This window comes from Arvicanthis niloticus, chromosome 6, assembly GCF_011762505.2.
Source record: "Arvicanthis niloticus isolate mArvNil1 chromosome 6, mArvNil1.pat.X, whole genome shotgun sequence".
Lineage (NCBI taxonomy): Eukaryota > Metazoa > Chordata > Mammalia > Rodentia > Muridae > Arvicanthis > Arvicanthis niloticus.
In genome coordinates, this window is record NC_047663.1 from 24,569,270 (window position 1) to 24,584,590 (window position 15,321).

Consider the following 15,321-nt stretch of genomic DNA (forward strand, 5'->3'; position numbering starts at 1 on the left):
CCAAGATCCAGTGCATACCAGGTGAGTACTCTACCACTGAGCTATATCCTTTCTCAGTTGTGCATGCCTGCATACGTGAGTGTGCCTCTACACAGATGCGTACAGCTGTGACCTCGATCACCCCAGGGTGTGTGCGCGCCTGTGTGAGTGCATGGTGTGTGCCTGTACTGCATACAGTTGTGACCTCGTTCACCCCAGGGCCTCTCTATTCCAGTTACTCACCCCTCCACCACCTGGGGCACTGCGCTGTACGGAGACAGGGGCTGCTGGCTCCTTGTAGCCACCATAGGACGGGGTCACCTGCTGCTGTTGCGGCTGCTGGTAAACTGGGAGATGGAGAGACAGCTCAGAAAGGGCCCTGCCAAACTCATTTCCCCACTCCCAACGAGCTCAACTCAGGCCTTGCTCAGCACTGGTCCTCCCAAAGCAAAGGCTTGTGGCTGGGCATGCACATTCATTAGTGTGCCAGGGCTGTATGCTCCTCACACCAGGATCTGTGTTTCCAGATCTTCTGCTCTCACATCCTTAGCAGGATGGGGATGAGATTTTGGGGAGCAGACCTACATGCATAGATGCCTGGGTAGTAGCCAGTTTCTTTCTTTCTCCCCATTCTCCTGACCTCAGGCCCCCTCCCTCCAGCCCCCAGATCCCTTGGCTGGTACTCACCTGGGGCACTGGTTGGGATATGGTGAGGCTGTGGCTGTTGCTGCTCTGGGGGCCTCCGGTAGCTGCTGCTGTCCTGGGGTTCTCGGCGCTCTGGTTCCACACCTTCACCTCCACTGGGCCCCATGCGGCTCTTCTCAAACTCCTCATGGTATTTGATCTGTAGGGCGGAAGGAACGGGTAAAGGGCTCTGTTGCAAGCCAACCAGTTCCCCGCCACTGCCACTGAAGCTGGGCATGGTAGTAAGTGCCTGTTGTCCTAGGCCAGTCTGAGCCACATCGTAAGATCCTGTTGCGAGCATGCACATGCATGCACACAGATGCACCTGGACTCCTGGAGAGCTACAGAGTACCAGCTGTCTAAGTGACGTAATCATGACAAGCTTGCTTATTTATTTATTTATTTATTTATTTATTTATTTTTGGTGAGGTCTCACTATGTAGACACAGATATTCACCTCCTTTTTTTTTTTTTTTTTTTTTTGGCTTTTCGAGACAGGGTTTCTCTGTATAGCCCTGGCTGTCCTGGAACTCACTCTGTAGACCAGGCTGGCCTCGAACTCAGAAATCCGCCTGCCTCTGCCTCCCAAGTGCTGGGATTAAAGGCGTGCGCCACCACCACCCTGCGATATTCACCTCCTTAATGCTATGTGCTATTACACAGTACAAGGAGATGCCAGCTATAAGAAGTCCATGCAAGGACTGGCTGGTTCTATAGTTCAGTTGATAGAGCGCTTGGTCTGGTATAGCAAGCACAAAGCCTCATATTCTGCACAAAATCAGGCAGGGTAATACACAACCCTGCCGAGGCAGAGACAGGTAGATCTGAGCTTAAGGCCATCCTGGTCTACATAGCCAGTAGGCCAACCAGGGCTACAGTGAGACCCTGTCTCAAAACAAACAGAAAGTGCAAAATGGCTTGGCTACATGAGACCCTATCTCTAAATAAAGAGAGAAGACGAGGAGGGAAAGGGAGAGCTTGTGTCCCTGTGGCAGGGCCTGAACCTTCCTCGTTCCCCCTACCACTCACCACCAAAGACCCTCCTATTTGTTGTCCCTTCCCATGGGCCAGGCCCTGTGCTGCTTGGTGTCACAGGCTACTCATTTTATATAATCAGTACATGACACAATGACTGTGCCAGTCCCCGGAGTGCCAAAAGACCGGCCACATGCTCTCCTGGGTGACTTTAGCGTAATCCTCACAAAGCACATAGTCCTTAGACTAAGGACACAGAACTATCGCTGTACAAATAGGGAATGTGTATCGTAAAATGCACAAAAGGTGACGGACAAAGTATGAGGCAGAGAAGCAGCAGGCAGCAGGGTCAGTGTCCTTCCTGCACCCTCACGGGGCACATCCTCCCCCCTCAACCTCCGTGAGGCCTACTCCCTGCTCTCCCAGAGGAAACTGGGTTAGGGGGAGCCCAACCAAGGGGAAAGGAGGTCCAGGGTTTGGGTAGAAGGAATGACACAGAGAGACAAGCTGAACAGCTGACCCTCCAGGGCAAACAGCAAGGTGACTGTTCCATCCTCTGGAGGCTCCAGCATCTGCCCAAGAGGTTGCTTCTTGCTTGTTTACTAGAACTCTGTCCTGCCCTTCCCTTGACCCTGGAAAACGGCAGCGGAAGGGATGAGTAAGGGAGCTGGGCAAACCCACTCATGGTCTTACAAGAGAAAAGGAAGGAGCCAAACCCATAGCCCTGGAGACCTAGGAGTCCTGGTGAGGGCTTAGGCCATCCCCTTCCCAGGCTTTCTCTGCTGCTTCCTCTCACCCTCAGCATTCTCTGCACACAGTTGGCAGGAAGCACGGGGCTGAGGCCAACTGGGAATACCTGGGTCACTGCCGCTGGCTGAATAATGGCTATCGCTGTAGTATGGGCTGGCGGACAGGCAGGGCAGCAGCCAGTGCAACAATGGAGTGTGGGAAGGGTGTTCTCTAGAAGCAGAGAGCTGCCCACTCATGGAGTCTGAGTAGAGAGTCAGACCTCTCCCTTTCTGTCCTATCCTTTCATGACTGAGCAGGGACACACATCCAAATGGTGAAACAGTCTGGAACAAGGCAGCTGGACTAACACTTCACAGGGGTGAACCCCTCATACTGCCTGGAAGGGCATACAGGTGTGAGGCATGCACAGACGCAGGGGACCTCTCTAGCTCCTTCGGGACCCTGCTCTGTGGCCAACAGAAAGCAGTAGAGAATGCCACCTGAAAGGCTCACAGGACAACTGCTCTTCCACCTTTTTTTTTTTTTTTTTTTTTTTTTTTTTTGTTTACAACCTTCTCATATTAATTTTTTTTTTAAATTTCTAATTACCACCTATTCCGATGTGATCCTGAGGACGCCCATCAGTTCTGAGGGTGCGTATGTGGGCATGTGTATTTCCAGATTAGCTCCACCCACCTCACGTCTTAGAAGTCCCTGTGTGCAGCCAGGAGTGATGGCATATGCTTATAAACCTAGCACTCAGGAGGCAGAAGCAGGAGGATGCCACAAACTTTCAAGGCTAGTCTGGTCCTGACAGGCAAGGCCCTGTCTAACAAAATCAGAGTCGCTACTTGTGGGAAGATGTGTACAAAATTAGACCCCAAAGACTTAGGCATCTTGAATAGTGGAAACCTGAGCACAAGACATCCTCACCCCCCCCTTGACCCAGGGACGACGCCACTTGCCACTGTCAGTATTAACACCCTGAACATCTGGGCAGTGCTTGACACTAAGGCCATAAACACATTCCATACATTATTCCCCCTGAACTATAAAAAGGGGGCTGCCAAGGTGACTCAGAAAGTAAAGGCACTTACTTGCCTGATGACTTGAGTTTGATTCCCAAACCAAACACAGAAGGAGAAAGCTGACTTGCAAGTTATCTTCTGACCTCCACAACACATGCACTAAATAAGTGATCATTCAAGCTGGATGCATACTTTCACTTCAAACACGAGGAAATAGGACTTGGAGACCTCTATGGGGGACCTTTCCCTGAGAACAAGTGGAGCAGGACCACACACCCCTCTCTCAACATCTGTCCAAACATCGAGAATACCTTAGACCCTCTGAAAATGGGGGATAATCACAGGATCACCCTACCCTGGGGAGGACCTAGAAATGCAAACCCCAGAAGCATGGGATGTAATGGCTGAAATGTGAGGCCCTGTTCAGGCTGCCCACTGCCCTCCACTTCCTCCTCAGCAAAAAGGGGAAGCTGGGCCTGGTGAGATGGCTCAGGGGTTAGGACCACTGGTTGCTCTTCCAGAGGTCCTGAGTTCAATTCCCAGCAACCACATGGTGGCTCACAACCACCTGTAATGGACTCTGATGCCCTCTTCTGATGTGTCTGAAGACAGCTACAGTGTACTCATAAATAACAAATAAATAAAAATTGTAAAAATTGTAAAAAATATGTAAGTTACATTAGGACTCCTTTTAAAAAGGGGGAGGGGGGAGAAACTGGGTGATTACTTCTGGCCTAGAAAGACGCTCCTGAGGGTCCTGCCAATCAGGACTCAGTTCTGATCTTGAGCCATCATGTGGGTGCTGGGAACTGTACCTCCGTTCTCTGCAAGAGCAAGAACCGCTCTTATGTGCTGAGTCAGCTCTCCAGTCCCCAAACGCTGGACCTCCACAGAAGGAAGCCAAGCCTTCCTGTACTGTACCAAGGAGTGAAGGGTTCAGTGACTGGGGCTGAACTGCCTTGCCCGGCAGGCCTTTTGTGTGACTAGGTAGATGTCCTTGAGGCCAGCTGGCTTATGTTCTGCTTTCTGACTACCTGCTTCCTGTCTGTGGTTGACAAAAAGCCTGACAGGCCACACGTCCCTCCCCACATGATGCTGCGTCATGACTTACTAACATGAATCTTTAAATGGAATGATCAGCTCACTCTCACAAGCCAACCCATCTGGAGACGGAGAGGATGAACTCCTGCTTTGTCCCCTTTTCTCACCCAGCTCACAGGAACATGTCACTATCATCTCCATTTTATAGACGGGAGAAAACCAAGGTTGAAGAAGGGCTAGGTTAAACAGATCATAACAGAATCTACCATGTTAGTACACAAGAACCTCCAACACACAGCCTGGCTTCCTATTAGAGATTCATGGTTTGTTTCTGTTTATTTAATTTAATTAATTTATTTATTTTTGAGCCAGAGTTTCTCTGTGTAGCCCTGGCTGTCCTGGAACTCACTCTGTAGACCAGGCCGGCCTCGAACTCAGAAATCCGCCTGCCTCTGCCTCCCAAGTTCTGGGATTAAAGGTATGTGCCACCACCGCCCGGCTTAGAAAACAGATCTTGAAAGATGAAAAAGGCTATGGATAAATGCGGCCTTTCAAAATCAAACTCCAGAATTAGGGGCTGGTGAGATGGCTCAGTGGTTAAGAGCACTGACTGCTCTTCCAGAGGTCCTGAGTTCAATTCCCAGCAACCACATGGTGGCTCACAACCATCTGTAATGGGATCTGATGCCCTCTTCTGGTGTGTCTGAAGACAGCTACAGTGTACTCATATACATAAAAATAAATAAATCTTAAAAAAAAAAAAACAAACAAAAAAAACAAAAACAACAACAACAACAACAAAACCTCCAGAATTAGAACCACAGAGAAGGCTCAGTGGTTAAGAACAGATGCTCCTCTTTCAGGGGACTCCAGTTTGGTCCCTATAGCACCCATTCTTATGAGATGGCTTCACAACCTTCTCTAAGTCCCGTTCCAAGGGATTCCACACCTTCACCCAGCCTCAGCACCCCACAGGTGTGGTATAGAAACATACACATATAAATAAAAACAAAACAAATCTTTATAATTGAGAAAGCTAAAGGCTCATCTAATGAGCCTGCCTCCTGACCATTTAACGCTGGGAAAGAAATGAAAATTTATATCTGTTCACCCTTTTCCATCTTTTCTGTCCATCCATCCATCCATCCATCCATCCATCCATCTATCCAAGGTCTCACTGTGTTGTCTAGGTGACCTTGAATTCTCAGCATTCTTCCTGCCTCAGCCTACAGGGCACTAAATTTACAGATATATTTCACAAAACCCCACAACTAATTACTATTTATTGATCAGGCCCAGACACTGAAGACTAAAGCTAACTTACTGCATAGAATGTAGATTATTTTTAGCTGACAGAAAAGCAAAGGATTCTTGCCTGGAGCAAAGGCGTCTGCAGAGTTTTTGGTTTTACTGTTCTGTGGGTCATTAGCAGCAAGGCTTGGCTCCACCTCTGCCTCTCTCCTGACCAGAGGGTGCTAAGAGATCCCAGATCTAATGCTCTACAAACCCCTTAGAGCTGGGCACAGGAATCAAACTCCCTTTTATTCCCCCGTTTCTTTCTTTAAGGGGGCTCTGAAGATTAACCCCAAGACTCCATGCATGTGAGGCAAGTGGACACCCGTGGTCTTTGATTTACAATGTGAGAGAAGAGCTGTGTACAGTGCCTGGTTCACAAGGGGAACAAAAGACACAAAATCAGGGCTGGACGTGTGGACACGTAAACTGGAAGGAAGGCTCGCACAAAGGGCCCCAGCGAAAGTGTTTCTCATCCATTAAAGTCCTCAGCGCTCTGGAGCAAACACCAAGGTTGCAAGCATAAGGGCTCTTGCCCCCATAGCACAGGGCCAGAGCAAGCCTCAATAAAGACAGAATTATAACCGATATGTAATTCCCTCTCTTCCCTCTCCCTCTCTCATCTAGAGACGGGCCTCATGGCCTCCACACGTGCCAAATCCACATTCTGTCACTGAGCTGTACCCCAGGCTCTTCATGTCCCCTCTCTATTCAGTGCAGAGCACATAACTCTGCTTTGAACACTACTGACAGCACATCACTAACAAAACACTCAGCATTTCCCCGAGCTTCCCAGCAGCTGCAGAACGAAAGACGGGAGCCCGGCATGCCTGCACAAGGCCCCTGTCTCTCACTCTCTTGCTTTACACAGGGACTGAGGTAGACTTCACAGCCCCAAGCAAACATCAAGACTCCAGGAAAATAGGCACTTGGCTTTCAACTGCTCTGGCTAGTGAAAGCCCTTTGTCTGAAGTGATTTCTCCAGGGAAGTCAGTCTCCATCTCTTTAAGACAAGTCTGACCTTCAGAATTGACCACCAGTCATTAAGGACTAATCTGGGAAGGGACGAGCCACACACAAGGGTGCTATTTTGGAACCAAAATACAGTGTGGCTCTGAACAGCACCGTTCTCAGAGAGTTATGCTGGAGGTTGGCCCAATTTTGCCACAGTTCTGCCTGTGGTTTACAGTTCCCTCAGGGTTCTGGGACACAGCCATCCATGCCCTGTGTCCTCAGACTTAGGGGCTGGTAAGACCTTTTGAGTTTAAGCGGTAAGTTTCAGTCAGTACCACAGTGAGGCAGGAGGTGTGCTGCTGATGCCGGATCGTAGGCCCCAGTCCAGGGGCCAGTCTGGAATGCTGGAGAAACAGAGGCCTGAGTTTTCACTCAGTGCCCAGATGACAGAAGAAGATCCTTTGTATAGGGAGGAAACTGAACCCACAGGTCCTTGTGCACGCCAGGCACTCTTTTACGGAGCTAAGTATCCCAGCTGACTGTGCAGGGCTCTGATAAGAGACAGACTCTAGTCACATTCACTAAAACCAAGAGAAAGACTTCCGGCTTTGACACTTCCCAGCTCAGGCTTCCACAGCTCTGGAAGCCCAAGTCAGATTCAAGGCACCTCCCCCAGCTAAGAACCAGGGCAATCAGCTAATTGCCTCCCTGAATTGGCTGATTAGATGTTATCTGTAGCATAGATACCTTGGCTACAGTGGGTTTTTGTTACCAGAACTCCTCAGGCATTTAATGTGTCCAACGTCCAATACCAGGGTGCAGGAAGGTAGGTGAAAGAGACTGGGTGTCAGAACACTCTGGAAACCTTCCAAGCAAAGAAGGCAGGAATGACTAAGGCTTGCTTGTCTCCTCTAAACTAACCTGGTAAATCAATGAATGGATGTCCCGAAGGCTGACTGGAGGCGTCTCAAGACACGAAGGCCTCATGATTCCAACTTTGCGAGCCATTCCAGTTTCCCAATCACCCAAGGCCACACCACTTCCCGTCTTTCGATTTGGGGCACTCCGGACACACCCTTTTACCCTTGGTGTGGTCCGAGATGGAGAGGACACTCCAGGGTGCGAGCCAGGCCTACACTGGAAGAGGGCGACTGTAACCAGCTTTCTTGGGGGCCAAGAAGGGAGTGAAGCCTTCTGAGGCAGGCCCTCCAGCCCAGGAGAAGTCTGTTTCATCAGACTGTTCATTTTAAACTTCAGCTCAACAGCTGGGTTGCAAAACCCATTTGGTTAGACTGTCCCTAGCATTTGTTAAGAAACAAGAGTAGGAAACACTGAATGAACTCTCCAAGCCCACCCCCCTCTCCCCAAAAAGCAGTTGGTTATTCGTGCTTCCTCTTCGTGGTGCATCTAAGTATCTGAGGGGACTCTGGGCCCTGTGCACCATCTGTCACTCAACTACATCCTCAGCCCAAAGTTTTGTTTCATGTGCGCGAGAGTGTGTATGTGCGTGCGTGTTTTATTATAAAGCCCAGGATAGCTTCATCCTCTTGATCAGGCCTCAGCCTCAAGTGGCTTTGAATCCATCTATGACTCTCCTGCCTCAGGCTCCCAAAGGCTGGGGTCACAGGCATGTGTCACTAAACAAAGAAAACGTCTCCTCAAGACAGAGGGCAGAATAAGAAAGCTACCACCCTGCGAGAGGGTGCTTCTGTCGATGCCCGCCTGACCCTCCACTCCAGCTCACCAGCCCAGGGAGCTTTGAGAGCTGCCGAGCAGAATGGAGACAAGATGTGGATCCCGAAGGGTGTGTGCAAGGTGAGCCATCTGAATCTGGATCCTGTCTTCCCCATCCCCAGCCCCTCAGCCCAGAGTGACACAGGCAAACTAACTGGTAAACCCTTTCCTGTTACAGACACGAGGGTATCGGCCTGCCTCGTCCTTCATTTATAGGAGTCTGTTGCAGCTGATGGGGCAGGCTCCAGAACTTGGCAATCAGGCTTGTGCCCATGTTCTGTGACGTCACTCCCAACAGCACCTACTCCCACATACTCCCAACAATCTGCTGGTCTGCAGCTATGGAAAGAAGGAAACGAAGGCTGCTCTCTCACCCCAGATGCTCTACAGAACCATATAGAGTCTGTCACCCCACCACGCACTCTTCATCACTCTCCACGCCTGTGTCTAACAAACAGACACCAATGACCAGTCCCTGACTGGGCCTGAAAGGGCCTGGAGGGGGTGTAGGGCCTGTGGGCAAAGCCAGCTGGGTTTTCACACAGGAAGGAAGAGCAAACTGAGGTGGGAGGCGAGCGAGGGAGGGCGGAAATGACTGCTGCGTTAGCACCCAGAGGCAGACAGGAGGCTCAACCCCCAACCCCAGCTTTGACCCTGTTGCTAAAAATAAGCATCTAATCTGCACTCTGATCACTCTCCCCACCACACACACACACACCATGCCCAGGGAATGGGGCCTGCTCTGAAGAATGGAAGGTGACTTAGATACTCTGTGTGTGTCTGTGTCTGTCTGTCTGTAAAAGGGCAGTCTCTTTAAGGAGGAAATGGCATTTGGGCAGAGTGCCTACCAAAGAGGGAGAACAAAGAAAGAGCCCTTGGGTACCTCAGCCTCTCCCTTGACTCTGATCAGGCCACTGGCACGTGGGCCTTTACTGAGGTTGTCAGGGAGTCGATGAGAAAGGAGGGCAGAGGGTAGCTTGGGCATCAGAGGCAGGGATAGGAGCTCACATTGCTGATCTGGTCCTGGGTCTTCTTGATTCTCTGCAGCTCGGGCGTGTCTGCCACCACGCTGAAGCCTTTGCCCTTATTCTTCTCAAACTCCTCCTTGTAGCGCACCTGGAGGCCAAGAGGAAAAGGAGATCCTGGGGTCAGGTGGAACGTGAAGATGGGCTTGCCTAGTCTGAGGCCCTCACCAGAAACCCCCAACACGATGCAGAAGCCTAAGAAAGTGTCAGAGCAGTAACCTCACTGAGACATATCTAGAGGTTCTGAAGGGAGGCCACACACTGAATGCCCACGAAGAAGCAATATCTTAATGGGGGAGAGATGGCTCAGTGGTTACGAATACTAGCTGCTCTTCCAGAGGACCTGCAATAAAAACTCAGAACACAAGATAAAGAAGACAAAGATGGAGGCACTTCTGCTCCAAATCCTGACAATCAGAATACACCAGAAGAGAGCACTAGCTGGGCATGGAGGTACACGCAGTGGACATGGACGTGATGGCTTGCTGTGCACTGGGCTTGCACAGGACTTGCAACCTGCTCGTGCCAACTCTACCCACTGTCGGGGAGTGAACTGTCTCTAGATATCTGTTGCATTAGATGAATCTAAATAGACTGTTAGAGTCATTCGCTGTGAGTTATTCCCTTTTCCTAAAGTGTGGCACGTGAATAAACTGTACGTTCAAAACAGACATCAGACTGCCCACCTCTCTGTGACATGTATGTAACCCAGGTCCAATTCCTAGCACCATGTGGTAACTCACAGCCATTACTCCGGCTCTAAGAGGTTTGAGGTCCTCCTGGAGTCTCTGAGGGTGCAGAGACCAACGCCTCTGCTTCGCATTCTGGAAACTCCCAACATCCTGGCCCAACACACACATGATTCATAACATATAGGCAAAACACCAGTACACATTAATTAATTAATTAATTAATTTATTTATTTGCTAGCTGGTGGTGGCACACCTTTAATCCCAGTGGTTGAGAAGCAGAGGCAGACAGATCTCTTTGAGTTCAAGGCCAGAGTTCCAAAATAGCCAGAGACAATTACAGAGAAAAAAAAAATCTGTCTTGAAAAACCAGGGAAGGCTGGGCAGTGGTGACGCTCACCTTTTATCCCAGCACTTGGGAGGCAGAGGCAGGTAGATTTCTGAGTTCGAGGTGAGCCTGGTCTACAGAGTGAGTTCCAGGACAGCCAGGCTTACACAGAGAAACCTGTCTCGAGAAACCAAAAGGAAAAAAAAAAAAAAAGAAGAAGAAGAAGAAAAGAAAAAATGGGGGGAGGGGGGCGCGGGCGGCAAAAACCCATTTTAATTAAAAAGGTCACTTCTACTACCTGAGGTCAGTGTCTTAGCAGCAAATGTCCGGAGGCGTCAGGATGCCTGGCTCCTAACCCTACACTTCTGCCTACAACTATAAAAAAAAAAAAAACCCCGCCCTTGCCAAATCTGATGTCAGCAGCCTGCATCCCAGCCAGGACGTGGCTGGACCCACCAAGAGCGTGGGGGAACTTTAAAGCAACTAGTTGAGCAGAGGCTGCGCCAAAGGACAAGGCTGCTGCCCAACAGAGCGGTGAGCCCAGCAGTGAGCCTTTGACAGGCCAGAATAGCTTCCCGGAGCCTGCCAAGCTGGCCTCCCGAGAGTAACTACAGGAGACTGAGTCAGGGGAAGAACCTCAGAACAGAGGTAGAAGCTCTGGGGAGAGTCCCACCATGCACTGCTGCCCCTCTCTCCCAACACACAGAAAGGACTTCCCCAATACGAACGGAAGTAAGAAGTAAAGTGTAAGGAACGGCTCATCCTTCTCTGGGGATTTTGGAGAACCGAGGCTGGGAACTGTTTCTTGGCTTTGGCAGCCCACTGTCCACCTCAGTAACCATCTGTTTCAGGCCTCACCAGCTGTCTGGTTTTCCTCTACAATGGCGGCACTATCCTGAACCAGGTCAGTCCAGGACACAGGGGCCAGGATGTTGGGAGTTTCCAGAATGTGAAGCAGAGGCATTGGTCACAGAACTGAGATAACTGCACCGAAGGCTCACAGCTCCTGAGCTCCGTCAGGCCCTCCAGGGTCAGGATCACAATTTGGGTGGATCTTTCCTCCTTTGATGCAGATAAAAAGAAAAGCCTAAACCAGGTTTGGTAGTTCAGGCCTGTAATCCAACATTCAACAGGCTGCTAAATCAGGACAAGTCTACACAGTGAGACCAAAGAGATCCAGGGGTTTGAATGCACTCGGTTCACTCTAGAAGCCAGAGACTGGGATGTGGATCTGGACTGACACAGGCCTCGGAACCACCCGGAGGATAGCCTGTCATGTACTCTCCTAGAAGGCCTGGAACGGCACACTACCACTAGGAAACCCTTTAGGAAAAAAGACATCTTCAAAGAATGGAGACTGCAGCGAACCAGAAGGGTCCCAGCCAGCCTCAGTATCCTGGTAAAAAAGTCATCACAGATACTAGTGAAAACACACAAAAAAATGCCAGGTAGTAGTGGTGAACACCTTTAATCCCAGCGTTTGGGGGCAAAGACCGGCTGATCTTAGTGAGTTCGAGGCCAGCCTGGTCTATACAAAAGAAAAACCCTGTCAAAAAAAAAAAAAGCAAACAAACAAAACAAATAACAACGAAACAACGACAACAATAACAACAAAAGCAAGCCCACAAAAAAAAAAAAAAAAAAAAACCCAGGATTGTAATACACACCTATAATCCCAACACTAAGGAGGTAGAGGACAATCTGTGAGATAGAGCATACATACATGCATACATACATACATACATACATACATACATACATTTGAAGCCAGTCTGGGGTACATGAGACTGTTTCAAAATCTGCATATGCAGATATGCATGCCCCCCCCCCCCGCGCGCGCATGTGCGCCCGCGCACACACAGGCACATACACACACACACAAAAGCTGAGCATGGTAACAGATGCCTATACTCTTATGGCTAAAGACCAGGACATGAGGATCTTGAGTTTGAGGCAAGCCCAATTTATACAGTGTGATCTGAGTCAGTCTCTCAATCTCTCTCTCTCTCTCTCTCTCTCTCTCTCTCTCTCTCTCTCTCTCTCTCTTTCATGTCAAAAGACAGGAGACTTTCCTGTCACTAAATATGGGCCAGGGACCAGAAGGAGCTTGGACTGATAGGCCCAATCTCCAACCTGCTGTGTTATCTCGGGCCAGTGGCTTAACCTCTGAAGCCTCAGGTTCCACATCTGCTAAATGGGAAAGCAATGGTGTCAACTGTGCTGAGGCAGAGAGTGCTGTGCTGGACACCACGTGAAGGCGACTGTGCTAAGTCAATGCCAAGCCCCACTCCCTCCAGTTTCCTGGCTTGGTCAAGCCCCTAATCCAGGGAACAGTTGCCATGGCAACACTGCACCGACATTAACTGTTTCCCTGGCTTAGGGATCGCCTTTTCTCCTTGCTGGGAAAGAATAACCCATTTCACACTAACACAGGGGGCAGAGAAGGTAGCGTGGGAGGGGGCAGGGAAGTCTGGGCGCCACATAGTGTGGCCACAGGTCCCAAGGAAAGCCAGTGCTCCCCTTTGAGGTTGGTGTGTAGGGAAGGAGAACAGGCTAGCCACTCTCTAAAAGCCCACTTGTTCTGGAGTCTATGACACTGTATCTAAGCAGCTTCTGAACTGAACTGGAGAATAGTGGTGGGAGGTTTTCTTTGAGGGCTTTTTATTTTATTATTTTATTTTGCTAAAAAGGGATACCCTCAATCAGACTCTCTTCGCCCATGCAAGAGCGCTTGCATTTGGATGGCTCTGCAGCTTGGGTGGGAGTGGGGGTGAGGGGGGTGCTACCAGCTCGCTCAAGCCTCTTGTCAGTTTGGCCACAGCAGGGCCTGAACTTTGGCCAGATGTCTCTGTCCCTGCTTGGTGCTGCCAGGGCCTCCCTCTCTGGAAATTCCCACAGCAGCACTGGGCGTGATGCCCAGACAGCCAGTATCCATGAAGATCTACCTCTCCTGGGTAGATGTGATTACCGCCTCTCGTTTATCTCTGCTGAGAGCAGCCACACACCAGGGTTTGCCAGATAAAGAATGAACTGAACGCAGACACATCATCTCTTGTGATCCAGCAGAAGCCCGTAGCTTGGCAGCACACAGTAAGATCAGTGAGACACAGGCAGGATTGAAAGTTTTAGGCCAGCCTGGGCTACAGAGCAAAACACTCATCTCTCTCTCTCTCTCTCAAAATGGGGGGGGGGGCGGAAAGCGGGGAGGAGCAGGGGGATGTGCATGCCTCTAATCCTAGGAAGAAGTAGGAGTTCCAGGCACTCTTGGGCAAGTCCCAGGCCAGTCAGGGATAAGTAGCGAAGCTGTTAAAAAAAAAAAAACAAAAAAACAAAACAAAACCAAAAAAACCAGAACACTCTACCAACCATTTCTACTTATGTCGGACCCCCACTGTGTAGCCGATTCCCCTCTGAAAAAGCAACTGGATTTCACATCAGGCCCACAGATGTGAAGAGCTAATAATGAAAGATCAGAGCTGGGAGGGGAGGTCAAAGCCATCGCATCCACTTCCTCTCCCTTCGGAGAGAACAGGAAAAGGAAATGTGTTAAGCTCTGACACCAAGCCAAGAGCCGCAAACACCTAATACATACTGACAACCCCACAGGCTAACCTGGGAGAGGATTGTCACTTTATACACGGAGGCCCCATGGCAGGGGGCTAAGTGACGCCCAAGACACAGCCAGCGTTGGTAATCCGAGACTCAACCTTAGGCTGCTGGTTCTGGCGATGAGACACGGGCTGCTGCTGGTGGTGGCAGCGCACGCCTTTAATCCCAGGGCCTGGGAGGCAAAGGCAGCAGATCTGAGTTTGAGACCAGCCTGGTCTACAAAGTAAGTTCCAGGACAGCCAGGGCTACACTGAGACACTCTTGAAAATACAAAAACTGAGACAGATCTCCATATATATAGCTTAGGCTTCTCTTAAACTCACCACGCAAACCAGGCTGGCCTTGGACTCCCGAGTATACACATCACCAAACCTGGCTCAAACTATTAGAGCATTTTTAAGATTTCTGTGAACAATGCTCATTCATTGTTCGGGATTACACATAGGTGCTACTAGAGTGCCACTCTTCAGGGTGTCCTGGTCATGTGCAGGTCACAGGATCCAGGCAGGAGAACCTGCCCCAAGACAAGTGAGGGAGAGGCGTGGGGGCAGGGATGGGAGAAGTGCATGCTCATACATACACACACTCACTCACTCACACACACACACACTCACACATGCACAGGCACACACACAGGACATTTCCTGAAAAACCCTATAAAGGTGACAAGGAACAGAAGAACAGAGAGCCACTCCCAGCACATCTGCCTGGGAGACAGCCTGGACTCTGTCACACACATCCTCTGTTCCGGCCATACCCCAAATATACTGTCATCCAGTGAGAAGAGGGGAGCTGGGGACAACTGCCAGCTTTGATGGCACCACTCAAGAGTATTACTTCTGGGCAGCTCTGTGGTTGGGGAGGTTATAGATATTCCAAACACCCAAAGCACCATTTCAGGACCGATATAGCAGTGGGAGAACAAAGCAGAAATGGCCCAGGCAGTTCCCCAAAGGAAAAAGAACCCACACATGAAGCTGGGCCAGGAAGCAGGCAGGCCTGGAAGGAGCCCAGGATGCCCTGCTGGGTGGGGTGGGGCAGGGATAGGGAGGAAGGTTTCCACTTTGCTTCCAGGCAGCCACACAAAGCTTAGCCAGCCCTGCCCCCACAGCAGCCGCAGATCCATCACTAGGCCGGCCAGCCAGGCCTGTCCTCCCAAGCCCTTAGCGACAGGCCCAGCCCCCAACTTCCAGGCAAATGGGTCTCTATCTCTATTTCACTACAGAGGGAGAAAAAAATTACAAGAGGGAAAG

At 50.2% G+C, this 15,321-nt stretch overlaps 1 protein-coding gene across 1 annotated transcript in view; it reads right to left on the bottom strand.

Annotated features, from left to right (window-relative positions):
* The window catches only part of Lasp1 (LIM and SH3 protein 1), a 38,866-nt gene that overhangs the window by 4,366 nt on the left and 19,179 nt on the right, over nt 1-15,321 (bottom strand). The window contains exons 4-6 of the mRNA XM_034504547.2: nt 9,426-9,533; nt 667-823; nt 223-326 (exon numbers count right to left, since the gene is read on the bottom strand). Coding sequence (XP_034360438.1) covers nt 223-326; nt 667-823; nt 9,426-9,533 — 369 coding nt within the window. The remainder of the gene's footprint in view (nt 1-222; nt 327-666; nt 824-9,425; nt 9,534-15,321) is intronic.